This window comes from Salmo salar, chromosome 20 (assembly GCF_965601325.2).
Source record: "Salmo salar chromosome 20, fSalSal1, whole genome shotgun sequence".
Lineage (NCBI taxonomy): Eukaryota > Metazoa > Chordata > Actinopteri > Salmoniformes > Salmonidae > Salmo > Salmo salar.
In genome coordinates, this window is record NC_138310.1 from 3,856,581 (window position 1) to 3,875,744 (window position 19,164).

Sequence of the window (19,164 nt, forward strand, 5' to 3'; positions counted from 1 at the left end):
GTAGTACTGACCAGTAAGGTGTTAGTGGCGGTGGTGGTAGTACTGACCAGTAAGGTGTTAGCGGTGGTGGTGGTACTGACCAGTAAGGTGTTAGTGGTGTGGTGGTGGTACTGACCAGTAAGGTGTTAGTGGTGGTGGTGGTACTGACCAGTAAGGTGTTCCTACGAAGGAGTTGGCAGGAGAAGCTATAGAGGCAGAGCCGAAGTCTGCCAGTTTGACCAGGCCTGGCTCTGTTAGCAGGATGTTTCCAGCTTTTACATCTCTAGAGAGAGAGAGAGAGAGAGACAGAGAGAGAGACACAGAGACACAGAGACACAGAGAGACAGAGAGACAGAGAGACAGAGAGACACAGAGACACAGAGACACACAGAGAGAGAGAGAGAGAGAGAGAGAGAGAGAGAGAAGGAAGGGACAACAGACAGCATGGTCAGGGTGGTGGGATATTGTTAGGACGTATTATGAAGCCTTTATAAAGGTTTTATGAATGCACAAATAAAGACGGACATTGTAAAGTGATACAATATGTTTGTTGTATACTTCTCTTTCTTTGTTATTTAATTATCTATGATATATCCAAAAAGCAGATGACAGGAGCTCAACTCCAGGAAGAATGTGGTTGAAACGTTGTGAATAACAACTCCAGCTTATTAATAAAGACACTTCCTTGAGCACAGAAAAAAGTGAGATGACACTTTTTAAGTCTACTTTTGAGGCATAAAACCTTACAATTCATTTATGAAATTCTGTGGGGAATCATTTTTATTTAATACGTTTTTTTTCCCTCAACTTTGAACATAGGCCTACATTTTAATCAGCGACATAACGACCTGTAGTAAAACAATGCTTGTCAGAGAATTTAGGGCTTGGGAATTACTAATGTAATAGTGGATGCCCATCCTATTTGTGTATAATAAAAGAGGGATACGTGTCTTTATGGGAACATAGTAAAATGATACGGGCTTCAGCACATAATAACAATCTCCATTAGTGACGTTCAAGAGGGCTTGTTGGAATGCACATTGAACTGAGATAAGGATTGCCAGATATAACTGTATCAGAGCCGTTATCTCTGATGACATCATCATTACCTAGCTGTGACAAGAGAGACACCACTTATCGTCTCAGCATCAGTTCAAACTTTTAAAATCTGTTGTCGAGGAACATTTTAATGTGGAAACAGACAGGTAGACCCGACCGACCACTCACCTGTGAATCATATTACGGGAATGTAGGTAAGCCAGTCCCTGCAAGGCACCATGGGTTATGGCAGCAATTTCAATCTCTTGGAGCGGTTTCTTATGAACTAGAGAGGTTAGAAAAATAAACCAAAAGAGGAAAACTTCCTGATTTACACACGACCACAAACAACCCCAACAGCATCTGGCTATTGGGTAAAGGGTTGGGATATTAGGGTTATAAAACACATTCAGGGCTCTGGTAGAACTATAGCCTGGTCCCAGATCTGTTTGTGCCATCTTGCTCACTCAATGACTATAGAGAGGTGTTAAGAAAACGCAAACCGATCTGGGACCAGGCTAGTAGAGCAAAGCCTTGCCAAGGAGTTAAATGGCAAAGTGGAACTACAATGGAGAATTATCAACAGCACTTCACACACACCATCATGGCTGTTTAAAAAGGTATCCATGACAGCCAGGATGGGACACAAACACAAGTGCTATATATATATATATATATATATATATATATATATATATATATATATATATATATAAACAAACTCAGCAACAAAAAGAAACGTCCTCTCACTGTCAACTGCGTTTATTTTAAGCAAACTTAACATGTGTAAATATTTGTATGAACATAAGATTCAACAACTGAGACATAAACTGAACAAGTTCCACAGACATGTGACTAACATAAATGGAATAATGTGTCCCTGAACAAAGGGGGGTCAAAATCAAAAGTAACAGTCAGTATCTGGTGTGGCCACCAGCGGCATTAAGTACTGCAGTGCATCTCCTCTTCATGGACTGCACCAGATTTGCCAGTTCTTGCTGTGAGATGTTACCCCACTCTTCCACCAAGTTCCCAGACATTTCTTAGGGGAATGGCCTTAGCCCTTACCCTCCGATCCAACAGGTCCCAGATGAGCTCAATGGGATTGAGGTCGGGGCTCTTCGCTGGCCATGGCAGAACACTGACATTCCTATCTTGCAGGAAATCACGCACAGAACGAGCAGTATGGCTGGTGGCATTGTCATGCTGGAGGGTCATGTAAGGATGAGCCTGCAGGAAGGGTACCACATGAGGGAGGAGAATGTCTTCCCTGTAACGCACAGCGTTGAGATTGCCTGCAAGACACACCGCCCCAGACCATGACGGACCCTCCACCTCCAAATCGATCCCGCTCCACAGTACAGGCCTCTGGACTCAGGATTCGCGATAAACGCAAATCCGACCATCACCCCTGGTGAGGGAAAACCGCGACTCGTCAGTGAAGAGCACTTTTTGCCAGTCCTGTCTGGTCCAGCGACGGTGGGTTTGTGCCCATAGACGACGTTGTTGCCGGTGATGTCTGGTGAGGACCTGCCTTACAACAGGCCTACAAGTCCTCAGTCCAGCCTCTCTCAGCCTATTGCGGACAGTCTGAGCACTGATGGAGGGATTGTGTGTTCCTGGTGTAACTCGGGCAGTACCATCTGTAAGCTGTTAGTGTCTTAACGACCGTTCCACAGGTGCATGTTCATTAATTGTTTATGGTTCATTGAACAAGTATGGGAAACAGTGTTTAAACCCTTTACAATGAAGATCTGTGAAGTTACTTGGATTTTTACGAATTATCTTTGAAAGACAGGGTCCTGAAAAAGGGACATTTATTTTTTTGCTGAGTTCCCCCCCCCCCCCCCCCACACACACACACACACACACACACACACACACACACCCCGGGGCAAGGTCAAGAATGTTGGGAGACTGAACAGGAACATTCATAGTGGAATATTGCGTGGAGAGTTTAGAGAAAAGGCTCATCGCTAACCATGAATGTTGAATCATTAATAGATTCATTGAGCACATGCTCTGAAAGCATCCAGCTATTTTCGTTGTGTTTGGATTTTGTAGTCAAAAATGTTCTTTGGATGAACTGTGTGTGTGTGTGTGCACTACTCACCCTCTAGTAAATCTGATGCGGAGCCTAGGCAGTACTCCATCACCAGCTGGAGGAGACAGAGAGAGAAAGGTCAGAAGTTTATAACAAAAAATTGAGAGTGCACAGAGACAATGTGTGAAAGAGAGGTGGAGAGAAAGAGAGAGAGAGCCTGCCCACAAAATGAGGTGGAAACTGAGCTGCACTTCCTAACCTCCTGCCAAATGTATGACCATATTAGAGACACATATTTCCCTCAGATTACACAGACTCAGAAAGAATTTGAAAACAAATCAAATTTTGATAAACTCCCATATCTACTGGGTGAAATACCAGAGTGTACAATCACAGCAGCAAGATTTGTGACCTGTTGCCACAAGAAAAGGGCAATCGGTGAAGAACAAACACCGTTGTAAATACAACCCATATGTATGTTTATTCATTTCCCCTGTTGTACTTTAACCATTTGCACATCATTACAACACTACATAGATATATGACATTTGAAATGCCTTTATTCTTTTGGAATTTGTGAGTGTAATGTTTACTGTTCATTTTTATTGTTTATTTCACTTTTATATATTATCTACTTCACTTGCTTTGGCAATGTTAACACATGTTCCCCATGCCAATAAAGCCCTTAGAATTGAATTGAAATTGAGAGGAAGACATTGATGCAGCTCTGCCACAGTCCACTGACCCAGGCAGTGTTATCCTTCAAGTAGCAGCCTTTATACTCAATGGTGTTTGGGTGGCGCAGCTGCTCCAAAAACTTGACCTCCTTGATGATGTCCTGCCATTTCTGAGGAGAAAAGGAAGGAGGGAGAAGGAGACAGAGAAAGTGTGAGAGAGAGAGAGAGTTTATGGATAGGTCCGTTACAGTTACACAAGAGGGGAGTTTGAACCTAACCCTTGACCCCAACCCTAACATAAATCTCAACACAAGGCCTTGTGGATCACAGGGAATGTTGAACCTCTGTTACAATGCCTGAGATGTGACCGTTCAAAAGGCCAGGTTGTGAGTTCAAAGATAGTGAGTTGTGACCATCATAATGTCCATAGGGAAGGACCTCAGACTGAGTGAGTGTTGTCCATGGAAAGTTGAACCTCTGTTTCAAGGACTGAGGTGTGACTGATAAAGCAGACAGTGGGAATGAGTTCCAAGTAAGTTAGTGCCGTTTCAAGGCCTGAGGCATGACCATTCTAGTTTGAGTCCAAAGTGAGATGTGACCATCTGTGGTCAGAGTGACTTCTGAGCAAGTGAGAGCTGGCCAGGGAATGTTTAACCTTAGGTGTGACTGTTATAGTGGACACACTGAGTGACTTGGTTTGGCCAGTATAGCAGTCAGTGAGTGACTTTAATGTGTGTTGGAGTTGTCCTCTCACCTCGGTGGTCTGTTTGCCATTGTAGGACATCTTCTTGATGGCCACCACCTCTTTGGAGTAGGAGTTTCTGGCCTGTAGGAGAGAGAGAGACAGGGGAGGGTGAGTGAGTGAGAACGAGACAGAGAGACAGCAGAGGGTGTGAGTGAGAACGAGAGAGAGATAGACAGAGAGAGAAAGCGAGAGAGTGCAAGACAGAGAGAGAGAGACAGAGAGAGAGACAGAGAGAGAGACAGAGAGAGAGACAGAGAGAGAGACAGAGAGAGAGCGAGAGAGACAAAGAGAGAGAGATGAGAGGGTGGATGTGAGAACAGGCATCTCTATATAAATACACCACAGTGGTATGAATACAGGATATGGGCTCGTCTTTTATAGAGCCGTCATCAGTATTAAGACCCACTAGGAAAGATCATCATTTGTTAACCAGATTGAGCTGCAGTTCACATTTAGTAAATTACTAGTAGTAAGTGAATAGTCCTTGCCAGAGTCAATTCATTTGTAAACCCAAGAGGAGCACTTGATATTCAATTCAATAAGTATCTGAAACATAGACAGCTGGCTAGCATCCAGTTGGAGTCTAAAAGCCGGTACAAATGGGTCAAATTATAGTGATACATCTTTATACAGTTACAAGCCACTTTATTATGTACACCACCCCATTAACAAAAATGGTTTGCTCCTACAGACAGTCACATGACCATGGCTTGCTATATAAAGCATGTAGACAGGCATTCAGTAACTGTTTGACGGAAAGTTAAAATGGGCAAAATTAGTGAACTAAGTGAATATTGTGCGTGGTATGATGTGTCATGACGTTGGCCTGTGGGTAGGTTTATGACCCCCCCCCAATAAATACCCTTCTCCCTTTCCTCTCTCTTGACTCTACAGAAGAACTCTTGAAAAGTCTGTTAAACATACATATAGAGTCTGGGAACATCAAAAGGTGGGGGGAAAGGAACCATATTTCGATAATCCAACCAGTTGAAAATATGCGTTGGTACTTAATGAATATTATGTCAGATCAGTTGGCGTCTGAGACATTCTTACTAATGACAGGACGACATAAACTGTATCTGGGAAAGTCTACACATTATAGTTATCAGATTCACATGGAATTGTTGTGCAATTTAAATGTTTACATATGAAACTATTTGTGAAAAGATTAAATGTAATTTTAGCTTCCAAATGAAAGATTTAGGTTTCCAGCTACAATAGTGATTTACAACATTAACAACGGCTACACTGTATTTCTGATCAATTTGATGTTATTTTAATGGACCAAAAAATAGCTTTTCTTTCAAAAACAAGGACATTTCTAAGTGACCCCAAACTTTTGAACGGTACTGCTACATTCATTGTTTTTGGACTTTGCAATTCTCCTTGAATGTCTAGCTCTTATTTTGGTGATTGTTAGTTCTCATAGATTATACATACAGTGCCTTCGGAAAGTATTCAGACCCTTTGACTTTTCGACATTTTGTTACGTTACAGCCTTATTCTTAAATGGATAAAAAAAAATATATACTCAGCAATCTACACACAATACCCCATAATATTTAAACTCCCCAAATACAGGTGTGCCAAGCTTGTAGCATCATATCCAAGAACACTCCAGACTGTAATCGCTGCCAAATGTGCTTCAACAAAGTACTGAGTAAATGGTCTGAATACTTACGTAAATGTGATATTTCCGGTTTTTATTTTTTATAAATTAGCAAAAACAGTTTTTGCTTTGTCATTATGGGGTATTGTGTGTAGATTGATGAGGATTTTTTTTAAATCCATTTTAGAATAATACTAATGTAACAAAATGTGGAACAAGTCAAGGGGTCTGAATATTTTCCATATGTTATATCTGTTTTAAGCCATTGAAGTTTACACTGAAAGCATTTTTTTTTTTTACACTGTTTGGATTTAAGCGACCTGAAAAATCGTTTGGTGGCCAGCCCAATAATTTCAATGGCAGAAAAATCCCTGTAAAACTAGCTAAAACTCCCAATAAGCTATTCTTGTAGATCACAGACAGCTGGATAGAGAAGTGTGTCAATGACCACAATAAAGGCACAAGGATTTCATCATAGCCAGCCATATCAGCTAGACAAACTGACCACCTCATCCTCACACAGTGGGGTTTGCTGACATGGTACTTTTGCCATAGAAATTTAATTACTAGAACAGGATAAAAAAAAATATTTAGACTACGGCAATTTGACTGGAACACTTAAAAGGGGTTAATCTGGGATTGGCACATGTATTTCTGGACTTTTAAATGAATGATACATAGCCATTGACCTCTGTTGTTTTTCGAATCCCAGATTGCCGCTTAAAAAAAATGTCAATTTTTGTAATTCTATTACTGTAGCCTTGTCTGGTAGATGACTGAACTCAGAAGAGCAGTAACGCCTGCCAACCCAGGTCCAGTAAAATATCCTGCACTACTATCAAAAGAACAGTGTCAAGGGGGACAATAAAAGGCACCAGGACTCTATTGCCAGCCATTACAGCCAGACTGCTAGGCTGACATTGAGTCCTGTAGCCTTATGTGAAACTGACTGGATTTGATGTAGTAGTAATGCCCTATTATCTATCTATCTATCCATCCATCTATCCATCCATCCATCCATCCATCCATCCATCCATCCATCCATCCATCCATCCATTGCCAGCTGGCCTCCCCACATAACCCACAAAACAGCTGTCTTAGAAGGAAAGACTTCCGAGTATGCCTTTTCTCCACCAGCCTTGCATCTGGAGAGGCTGAGGGAGGGATGAGGGGAGGGAGTAGGAGAGGGATAGGGAGGGTAGGAGAGGGATGGGGAGGGCAGGGATGCGGAGGAGAGGAGAGGGATGAGAGTAGTAGAGGGATGGGGAGGAGAGGAGAGGGATGGGGAGAGGTGAATGGAGGGTTGAGAAGAGAAAAGGGAGGAGAGGGGTAGAGGGAAGGGAGGAGAGAAAAGGGAGGAGAGGGAAGGGAGGAGAAGGATGGAGGGATTGGTGCTGGCAGTCTCTCTCTCTCTCATCAAAGGCTTTGTGTCATTAGTGACAACCAGATAATAAAACGCAGCATAGAAACTTAACGGAAATGGCAGCAGAGAGAGTTAATATCAGACAACCTTAAGAAAGTGTGTGATCTTGTCCCTGGACTCTGACATAGCCACACACTAACATCAACCACAAAATGAATAGAGTATACTCTAGCTAGTTCTGTGTAATAGTAGAGTCAATGCTACTCTTTCAAGCGCATAACCCCTACTATTACTTTATCACTACTAGCCTCCTAACTGGAGCGGCACTAGAGCTAAATTGATGTGCACGTCTCACACCCAGAACCTGTTTACGTCAGGATCTCAGTTCACGTACAAAGTAGACAGCCCCGAAGCTGCCATGGCCGATCTCGTGGAGGTCACAAAAGACTTCCTCTGGGTCATCTTTGAAGAAGAGGTCGGCCTGTTCGGGGTCCTTCGGCACTCCCTTCCGCGTGGACGAGGGCATGGTGGGTGGGCGGGTGCTAGACGGTACCGTGGTTACCGCGGTGTTCCACCTCACTGCAGCTCCTCCTCCTCATCCACGCGCCCCACATTCACCATAGCAACCTGGACGGAACACAAACATACACGTTTGAGAGGGAGTAAGGCCTACACACAACAAAGAGCTGACATGTAGTGTATCGGTTTGGTGTATTAATATGATCGCTTCACAACATGAATTGTCAACTAAATGGACAATAGAACGTATCGAGAAGACATTTACCAACCAGGACCTACAGGATAAACATGCAGAAACATACACACAGATCAAGTGTTTTGAATCGGTACAACCCCTGTCTACAAACGTATTCTACTCATCTCCATTTAACGTGTGTGTGTGTTTGTCACGTGGACAGTTGGCAGGGTAGAGGAAAGGGAAGGAGATGGTCATGCTCACTGTCTGGTCCTGTTGTTCAACCATGCAGAAAAATCACTCACACACACAGGACAGCTGCAGCCGCTCGCTGTGAGTCATTGGTGCATCACTTCCACACACTTCCACACAGAGAGAGAATAGAGAACGCCACGTGATCACACACACACACACACACACACACACACACACAGGCTTGGGCGATATACCGTTTATACCGTATACCGGGGTATTTCCAAATACTGACAATATGATTTCCAATACCGTAAAAAATATTATATATAGTATTTTTTGTATTTTTTTAGTGTTGGGAATAACTTAGGCAGATGCTGCTTGAGTCCATTCTACGCTACTGCTTATAAACTAGAACTAGAAGAAATCTAAGATGTGACAAATGATATCCAGTTCACGGTTCCAGCTATGCATTAACTGGTTTGGTAACTTTCTAGCTACAATGCCTTGCAAAAGTATTCACCCCCCTCTGCGTTTCCCCTATTTTCTTGCATTACAACCTGTAATTTAAATGGAGTTTTATTTGTATTTCATGTAATAGACATACACAAAATAGTCCAAATTGGTGAAGTGAAATGAAAAAAAATTACTTGTTTCAAAAAATTCAAAGAAATTCAAAACGGAAAAGTGGTGCGTGCATATGTATTCACCCCCTTTGCTTTGAATCCCCTAAATAAGATCTGGTGCAACCAATAACCTTCAGAAGTCACATAATTAGTTAAATAAAGTCCACCTGTGTGCCATAAGTCTCACATGATCTGTCACATGATCTACGCATATAGACACCTGTTCTGAAAGGCCCCAGAGTCTGCAACACCATTAAGCAAGGGGCACCACCAAGCAAGTGGCACTATGAAGTCCAAGGAGCTCTCCAAACAGGTCAGGGCCAAAGTTGTGGAAATGTACAGATCAGGGTTGGGTTCTAAAAAAATATCTGAAATTTTGAACATCCCACAGAGCACCATTAAACCCATTATTAAAAAATGGAAAGAATACGGCACCACAACAAACCTGCCAAGAGAGGGCCGACCACCAAAACTCACGGACCAGGCAAGGAGGGCATTAATCAGAGAGGCAACAAAGAGACCAAAAATAACCCTGAAGGAGCTGCAAAGCTCCACAGCCGAGATTGGAATATCTGTCTTTAGGACCATTTTAAGCCGTACACTCCACAGAGCTTGGCTTTACGGAAGAGTGGCCAGAAAAAAGCCATTGCTTAAAGAAAAAAATAAACAAACACGTATGGTGTTCGCCAAAAGGCATGTGGGAGATACTCTGGTCAGATGAGACTAAAATTGAGCTTTTTGGCCATCAAGGACAACGCTATGTCTGGCACAAATCCAACACCACTCATCACCCCGAGAACACCATCCCCAGTGAAGCATGGTGGTGGCAGCATCATGCTGTGGGGATGTTTTTCATCGGCAGGGACTGGGAAATTGGTCAGAATTGAAGGATGACGCTAAATACAGGGAAATTCTTGAGGGGAAACCTGTTTCAGTCTTCCAGAGATTTGTGACTGGGACGGAGGTTCACCTTCCAGCAGGACAATGACCCTAAGCATACTGCTAAATCAACACTCGAGTGGTTTAAGGGGAAACTTGGAAATGTCTTGGAATGGCCTAGTGAAAGCCCAGACTTCAATCCAATTCAGAATCTGTGGTATGACTTAAAGATTGCTGTACACTTGTGGAACTCATCCAACTTGAAGGAGCTGGAGCAGTTTTGCCTTGAAGAATGGGAAAAAAATCCCGGTGGCTAGATGTGCCAAGCTTAGAGAGACATACCCCAAGAGACCTGAAGCTGTAATTACTGCAAAAGGTGGCTCTACAAAGTATTGACTTTAGGGGGTGTGAATAGTTATGCACGCTCAAATTTTTCAGTTGTCTTATTTCTTGTTTGTTTCACAATAAAAAATATTTTGCATCTTCAACATGGTAAGCATGTTGTTTAAATTAAATGATACAACCCCCCCAAAATCCATTTTAATTCCAGGTTGTATGGCAACAAAATAGGAAAAATGCCAAGGGGGGTGTATACTTTCGCAAGCCACTGTAAGTGGTTAGATGTCAAGATCAAGCTTTTTGGTTACAGCAGAGACATTCAATCCCCTTCTGGATCAAGATTCCCGTTGCCTAAATTGTTTAGTGCGTAGAAAAAAAGTGTACACTGAGAAAAATATATAAACGCAACATGTAAAGTGTTGTACCCATGTTCCATGAGCTGAGATAGAAGATACCAGATTTTTTCCACATGCACAAAAAGCTTACTTGTTGTGCACAAATTTGTTTACATCCCTGTAAGTAAGCATTTCTGCTTGCCAATCCATCCACCTGACAAGTGTGGCACATCAAGAAGCTGATTAAACAGAATGTAACATTACACAGGTGCACCTTGTGCTGGGGACAATAAAAGGCCACTAATATGTGCAGTTTTGTCACAACACGATGCCACAGATGTCTCAGGTTTTGAGGAAGCGTGCAATTGGCATGCTGATTGCAGGAATGTCCACCAGAGCTGTTACCAGATGATTGAAACTACCATAATCTGCCTCCAACGCTTTTTAAGAGAATTTGGCAGTATGTCCAAACGGCCTCACAACCGCAGGCAATGTGTATGGCGTCGTGTGGGCGAGCGGTTTGCTGATGTCAACATTGTGAACAGAGTGTCCCATGGTGGCAGTGGGGTTATGGTATGGGCAGGTATGAGCTACAGACAACGAACACAATTGCATTTTATCAATGGCAAATTGAATGCACAGAGATAATGTGACGAGATCCTGAGGCCCATTGTCCTGCCAACCGTCCACCGGCCTCAGCTCATGTTTCTGCATGATAATACACGGCCCAATGTCACAAGGATCTGTACACAATTCCTAGAAGCTGAATGTGTCGGCAGTTCTTCCATGGCCTGCATACTCACCAGACCTCACCCATTGAGCATGTTGGGGATGTGTACGACAGCATGTTCCAGTTCCCACCAATGTCCAGCAACTTTGCACAGCCATTGAAGAGGAGTGGGACAACATTCCACAGGCCACAATCAACAGCCTAATCAACTTTATGCATGAGACAAAAGGTGGTCACACCAGATACTAAATGCTTTTCTGATTCACGCCCCTACCTTTTCTTTTAATGGTACACTACATGACCAAAAGTATGTGGACACATGCTCGTCGAACATCCGATTCCAAAATCATGAGCATTATTATGGAGTTGGTCCTCCCTTTGCTGCTATAACAGCTTCCACTCTTTTGGGAAGGTTTTCCACTAGATGTTGGAACATTGCTGCTGGGACTTCCTTCCATTCAGCCACAAGAGCATTAGTGAGGTCGGGCACTGATGTTGGGCGATTAGGCCTGACTCGCAGTCAGCATTCCAATTCATCCCAAAGGTGTTCGATGGGGTTGAGGTCAGGGCTCTGTGAAGGACTGTCAAGTTCTTCCACACCGATCGACAAAACATTTCTGTATGGACCTCGCTTTTTGCACACGGGCATTGTCATGCTGAAACAGGAAAGGGCCATTGTCATGCTGAAACAGGAAAGGGCCTTCCCCAAACTGTTGCCACAAAGTTGGAAGCGCAGAATCATCTAGAATGTCATTGTATGCTGTAGCGTTAAGATGCCTAGCCCGAACCATGAAGAATAGCCCCTGACCATTATTCCTCCTCCACCAAATCTGACAGTTGGCAGTATGCATTGGTGCAGGTAGCATTCTCCTGGTATCCGTCAAATCCAGGTGAAGCGTGATTCATCACTCCAGAAAACCCGTTTACACTGCTCCAGAGTCCAACGGCGGCGTTTCCAAACCCATTTCATGAAGCTCCTGACGAACAGTTCTTGTGCTAACGTTGCTTCCAGAGGCAGTTTGGAACTCGGTAGTGAGTTCGAGGACAGACGATTGATGCACCCTTCAGCACTCGGTGGTCCCGTTCTGTGATGTTGTGTGGCCTACCACCTCGCGGCTGAGCTGTTGTTGCTCCTAGACATTTCCGCTTCACAATAAAAGTACTTACAGTTGACCGGGGCAGCGCTAGCAGGGCAGGAATTTGATATACTGACTTGTAGGAAAGGTGGCATCCTATGACGGTGCCACGTTGAAAGTCACTGAGCTCTTCAGTAAGGACATTCTACTGCCAGTGTTTGTCTATTGAGTTTGCATGTCTGTGTGCTCTATTTTATACACCCGTCAGCAACGGGTGTGGCTGAAATAGCTGAATACACTAATTTGAAGGGGTGTACACATACTTTTGTATATAAAGTGTATCTGTGATCAACAGATGCATATCTGTATTCCCAGTCATGTGAAATCCATAGATTAGGGCCTAATTAATTCATTTATAATTGCCTGATTTCCTTATATGAACTCAGTCAAATCCTTGAAATTGTCACGTTTATATTTTTGTTCAGTATACATAGCACCCCTTTTGTGCACTTCCGGTAATACCATATACCTCGGTATGGTACAGAAACATTATGACAGTATGAACATCTGCATACCGCTCAACCCTACACACACAGCGAGTGTACCCAGGCAGAAACAGTCACAGACAACAATCATCATCATAATTCTCATGAGCTTCATTTTAGAGGTATTCATTGTTTTCAGATACAATGTCATATCAAACCATCTACTACATAGGACAACTCTTTGTTCAAAAAGGCATGGTCATATTTGTTCCTTTTTCACATGAAAGGCATGGAATGACCCGGATTATGTAGAACCTTTGGAACAATGGTGTGTTCTGTGTGTTTTGTGTGTTCCGTTTGGTAAATGCAGACTTGGCTTCCTGCCTGACTTCTTATCTAGCTCTACAATGACATAGACAGTTGTTTATGTTCTCATGCTAACTAACTGTAGTGTGGTTAATGAGGTATTTCTCCTGAGCAGCAGCAGGCCCTCTCTGAGCTGGTTACTACACCTCGGACAACGCTGACTATTTGATAGGAAATGGTGTGAATAACCTATAAATAATGGATGACAGCCTGGTTACAGGGGTTCTAATGTGTAAGCTACAATACTGTACATTGTGTTGTACTCTTGGTATTCCGTCATTGTGTTTAACTAAAGTTCAGTTCTCACACACATTATCATTGCTACGTAATACCCGTGATAAACATGGGTTGAAACATTTAAAAAAAAACATGAATTGGTTCCACCATTGATGTTAGTAATGGGTGAACTACTGCCAATTTATCACAGTTCAGGGTCAAGATTTATCACAGTTCAGGGTCAAGATTCATCACAGTTCAGGGTCAAGATTCACCACAGTTCAGGGTCAAGATTCACCACAGTTCAGGGTCAAGATTCACCACAGTTCAGGGTCAAGATTCACCACAGTTCAGGGTCAAGATTCACCACAGTTCAGGGTCAAGATTCACCACAGTTCAGGGTCAAGATTCACCACAGTTCAGGGTCAAGATTCACCACAGTTCAGGGTCAAGATTCATCACAGTTCAGGGTCAAGATTCATCACAGTTCAGGGTCAAGATTCATCACAGTTCAGGGTCAAGATTCACCACAGTTCAGGGTCAAGATTCACCACAGTTCAGGGTCAAGATTCACCACAGTTCAGGGTCAAGATTCACCACAGTTCAGGGTCAAGATTCACCACAGTTCAGGGTCAAGATTAATAATAGTTCAGGGTCAAGATTAATCACAGTTCAGGGTCAAGATTCATCACAGTTCAGGGTCAAGATTAATAAAAGTTCAGGTTCAAGATTTCTCCATGTGTTCTGGATGCAATAGATGCCATGTCTCTGGCTGGACTGGGGAGAATTATAGACACAGAACAATAAATACACTCGTAAGCTATAGATAAACTACAAGCCTTCATTGACCCTTCTGACATATGCCAACAGGGAAAACACAGTGTGTGTGTGTGTGTGTGTGTGTGTGTGTGTGTGTGTGTGTGTGTGTGTGTAAGCCATGTTTTGTTTCCATTTACTCCAAATACATATAAAGCATTTCAAGGGTGTGTGTGTGTGTGTGTGTCTCCCTCTTCATTGCATCATCCCCGTCTGTCTCCACTCTCCTCCTGTTGAGCTCACAATCTGGATACACAGCTTCCACCAGATAAAAGAACAGAGAGAGAGAGAGAGAGAGAGAGAGACAGAGAGACAGAGACAGAGGAGCAGAGAAGAGAGGTGAGTGAGAGAGATGAGAAAGAGAACAGAGAAAAGAGAAGGAACAGAGGAATGAAGAGAATAGAGAGATGGAGAAAGAGAACAGAGGAAGAGAGAGGGCATCAGCGCTTTAACACACGTGGTGATAGAAGGATAGAGGGTCAGCGATAGAAGAATAGAGGATAGAGGGTCGGAGATAGATAGAAGGATAGAGGGTCAGAAATAGATAGATAGAAGGATAGAGGGTCAGAAATAGATAGATAGAAGGATAGAGGGTCAGAAATAGATAGATAGAAGGATAGAGTGTCAGAAATAGATAGAAGGATAGAGGGTCGGAGATAGATAGAAGGATAGAGTGTCAGAGATAGATAGAGTGTCAGAGATAGATAGAAGGATAGAGTGTCAGAGATAGATAGAAGGATAGAGTATCAGAGATAGATAGAAGGATAGAGGGTCAGAGACAGATAAGATAGAAGGTTGGAGATAGAAGGATAGAGGAGGGGGTCGGAGATAAAAATGGAGCAAATTAAGAGGTCACATGGCCTCTCTAGGGCCCCTTTGCTTCCATCCCTCTTCCCTCTCTTCTTGCTCCTCACCCCAGGAATGTGTGATGTGATGCAACTAGGCAACAACAGGTTGAAACTGTGCTGTTGATCCTCACTACCCGCTTACACCATGTGTGTGTGTGCATGCGCATATTGAAATAATTGCAGATCTATCTATGAATGACACTGTGCTGAGGGATGTGATTAGGGACGCGGCTTAGACAGATTAGGGAGTTAGTGCGTGGGTGTGTGTGTGTAAATCGAAGCATGTGTGCTCACGTGTGTGTGTGCGTGCACTCGCACGAGTGAGCACACATACATGCATGTGTCCGTGCGAATGAGTGGGTGCATATGTGTGAGTGCTTGTGGGGATGTGTGTGTAGACGTCTATCTATCTATCTATCTATCTATCTATCTATCTATCTATCTCTCTATCTATATCTCTATCTATATCTCTATATATATATATATATATATATATATATATATATATATATATATATATATATATATATATATATATATATATATATATATATATATATATAGTGATAGAGAGGGGGTAGTAAAGTAGAGTGATGAGGACCTAGCATTTGCGCGAAGGCACACACAGGTCCTCACCTTTGCAATTGCACACAAACATACACTCCCGTTAAGAATATTGGTAAACAGACATGCCCTCACATATCCTCTTACACAAATACACACATTTCACCCACCAATACGGTGGTTTCTCACGCTGTGGGCTCCCCGAGGCCACTGCACTGCCATTACTAATTCATCTTCAAACGTGTTGCTATGAAAGAAGACCATCAGGCTGCTGAATATTACATTCTACAGCTCTGCTCTGATACACACACGCGCAAACGTCTTCACGGGACCAAAAAGTCCGAAATGGACCTGGGGCTTTCCCACCCGGACCTGATATGCATAGATTTTTTTAAATGGAGACCCGTTCCATATAGACCTGGTCGGATCCAGACCGATCCCAGTGAGGTAAGCAGCAGAAAAGTAATTTTTAAGCGACTTTACTAAGAGAGAGGCAGAGAGAGAGAGAGAGAGGCAGAGAGAGAGAGAGAGAGGCAGAGAGAGGCAGAGAGACAGAGAGAGGCAGAGAGAGAGAGAGAGAGAGGCAGAGAGGCAGAAAGAGAGAGAGAGAGAGAGGTGCCGCTCTAGCAGGCGGGGAGGGGCAGTACTGGGAGAGAGAGACACGGAGAGCAGGGAAGAGGGAGAGAGAGACCGCAACCAACCAACAAGCCAACTCTTGCTAGTAGACCAAGAGATGCTATAGCTAGGTTATTTATCATCCACTATGATAGATGCTATAGCTAGGTTATTTATCATCCACTATGATAGATGCTATAGCTAGGTTATTTATCGCCCACTATGATAGATGCTATAGCTAGGTTATTTATCATCCACTATGATAGATGCTATAGCTAGGTTATTTATCATCCCCTATGATAGATGCTATAGCTAGGTTATTTATCGTCCACTATGATCTATGATAGATGCTACAGCTAGGTTATTTATCATCCACTATGACAGATGCTACAGCTAGGTTATTTATCATCCACTATGATAGATGCTACAGCTAGGTTATTTATCATCCACTATGATAGATGCTACAGCTAGGTTATTTATCGTCCACTATGATAGATGCTATAGCTAGGTTATTTATTGTCCACTATGATAGATGCTATAGCTAGGTTATTTATTGTCCACTATGATAGATGCTATAGCTAGGTTATTCATTGTCCACTATGATAGATGCTATAGCTAGGTTATTTATTGTCCACTATGATAGATGCTATAGCTAGGTTATTTATCGTCCACTATGATAGATGCTATAGCTAGGTTATTTATCGTCCACTATTTGGATGCATGAAGACCTCTAACACGCAGCACAGGGGTCAATGAACCCCTGACCATCTGAGTCAGCCCAGCATGAGAGCCACCCATTAGTGCCCTCTGCCCGCACTACAAAGACTCGATGCGCGCAAGTACACACACACACACACACACACACACACACACACACACACACACACACACACACACACACACACACACACACACACACACACACACACACACACACTCAGCAGGAGAGCTCTATTCCACTGAGCACCACCTGGTACAGTGAGATAGATTGTGTATCCAGAAAGTATTCACACCTCTTGACTTTTTCCACATTTAGTTGTGTTACAAAGTGGGATTAAAATGAATTTAATTGTACTTTTTTTGTCAACAATCTACACTAAATACTATGATGTCAAAGTGGAAGAAACATTCCAACACTTGTAAGGAATTAACACTTCATTAATGTGGATGCTACCATGATTCGTGATAAAGTCATACCCAAGACATGCTAACCTCTCACCATTATAATAATGAAGAATGGCGCCGAAGGAGATGGCTGCCCTTTTTACGATCCCGTAAGCAATTGTTCTATTGCGTGTGTTTTTTCGCATTATTTGTTCCTTATTTTGTACGTTATGTTTCTGCCACCGTGTCTTATGGCCGAAAAAAAACTTCTAGATATCAGGACAGCAATTACTCACCCCGTACTGCAGGAGTACTTTTTCTTCAACAAGTCGGACGGGAAGGATGTACATCAGACGCCCGACAAGGCCCTCATCCCTGTCATTCGCAGGAGAAAGAGACGAAGGTATCAGAGACTGAGGTATCAGGGATGAAGGTCCGGGTGCCTTGTAAGGATCCTATGCCGAGATGGCAATCTACTTTTACCATCGGTCCTATTAGCCAATGTACAATCAATCGATAATAAAATAGATGAACTACGATCATGTATATCCTACCAACGGGACATTAAAAACTGTAATATCTTATGTTTCACCGAGTCCAGGCTGACCGACGACATGAATAACATACAGCTGGCGGGTTTTAAGCTTGTTCGGCAGGATAGAACAGCAGCCTCTGGTAAGACAAGGGGTGGCGGTCTATGTATATTTGTAAACAACAGCTGGTGCACGAAATCTAAGGAAGTCTCGCGGTTTTGCTCACAGTCCACGATTTACCAAGAGAGTTTTCATCTATATTCTTCGTAGCTATCTATTTACCACCACAAACTGATGCTGGCACTAAGACCGCACTCAATGAGCTGTATACAGCCATAAGCAAACAGGAAAATGCACATCCAGAGGCAGCGCCCAAGTGGCCGGGAACTTTGATGCAGGGTAACTCAAATCCGTTTTACCGCATTTCTACCAGCAAAGCACTCCCTAGCCCTCCATTTGACAAATCTGACCATAATTCTACCCTCCTGATTCCTGCTTACAAGCAAAAACAGGAAGCACCAGTGACTCTGTCTATAAGAAAGTGGTCAGATGAAGCAGATGCTAAGATACAGGACTGTTTTGCAAGCACAGACTGGAATATGTTCCGGGATTCTTCCGATGGCATTGAGGAGTATACCACATTGGTCACTGACTTCATCAATAAGTGCATCGATGACGTCATCCCCACAGTGACCGTACGTACATACAAAATCCGCACTGAGCTAAAGGATAGAGATGCCGCTTTCAAGGAGCAGGATACTAACCAGGAAGCTTATAAGAAATCCCGCTACGCCCTTCGACAAACCACCGACTAAGATTTAATCATACAACACCGGCTCTGACGCTCATCGGATGTGGCAGGGCTTGCAAACTATTTCAGACTACAAAGCACAGGCGAGAGCTGCCCAGTGACACAAGCCTACCAGACGAGCCAATTTACTTCTATGCTCGCTTCGAGGAAAAATAACACTGAAGCATGCATGAGAGCATCGCGCTCTCTGTAGCCGATGTGAGTTATAACAGGTCAACATTCACAAGGCCGCAAGGCCAGACGGATTACCTGAAGGTGTACTGCAAACATACGCTGACCAACTGGCAAGTGTCTTCACTGACATTTTCAACCTCTCCCTGTCTGAGCCTGTAATACCAACATGTTTCAAGCAGACCACCATAGTCCCTGTGCCCAAGAACACTAAGGTAACCTGCCAAAATGACTACCGACCCATAGCACTCACGTCTGTAGCCATGAAGTGCTTCGAAAGGCTGGTCATAGCCCTCATTATCCCAGAAA

At 43.2% G+C, this 19,164-nt stretch overlaps 1 protein-coding gene across 4 annotated transcripts in view; it reads right to left on the reverse strand.

Annotated features, from left to right (window-relative positions):
* LOC106579820 (serine/threonine-protein kinase TAO3) overlaps positions 1-19,164 on the reverse strand; it is a 134,069-nt gene that overhangs the window by 52,123 nt on the left and 62,782 nt on the right. For 2 of the 4 annotated variants that reach the window (XM_014160027.3, XM_045704275.2), the window contains exons 3-9: positions 17,637-17,715; positions 7,850-8,082; positions 4,493-4,564; positions 3,807-3,908; positions 3,131-3,176; positions 1,207-1,303; positions 149-262 (exon numbers count right to left, since the gene is read on the reverse strand). In XM_014160027.3, coding sequence (XP_014015502.1) covers positions 149-262; positions 1,207-1,303; positions 3,131-3,176; positions 3,807-3,908; positions 4,493-4,564; positions 7,850-7,981 — 563 coding nt within the window. In that variant the 5' untranslated portion in view covers positions 7,982-8,082; positions 17,637-17,715. The remainder of the gene's footprint in view (positions 1-148; positions 263-1,206; positions 1,304-3,130; positions 3,177-3,806; positions 3,909-4,492; positions 4,565-7,849; positions 8,083-17,636; positions 17,716-19,164) is intronic. The other 2 variants (XM_014160025.3, XM_014160026.3) reach the window with 1 other exon arrangement.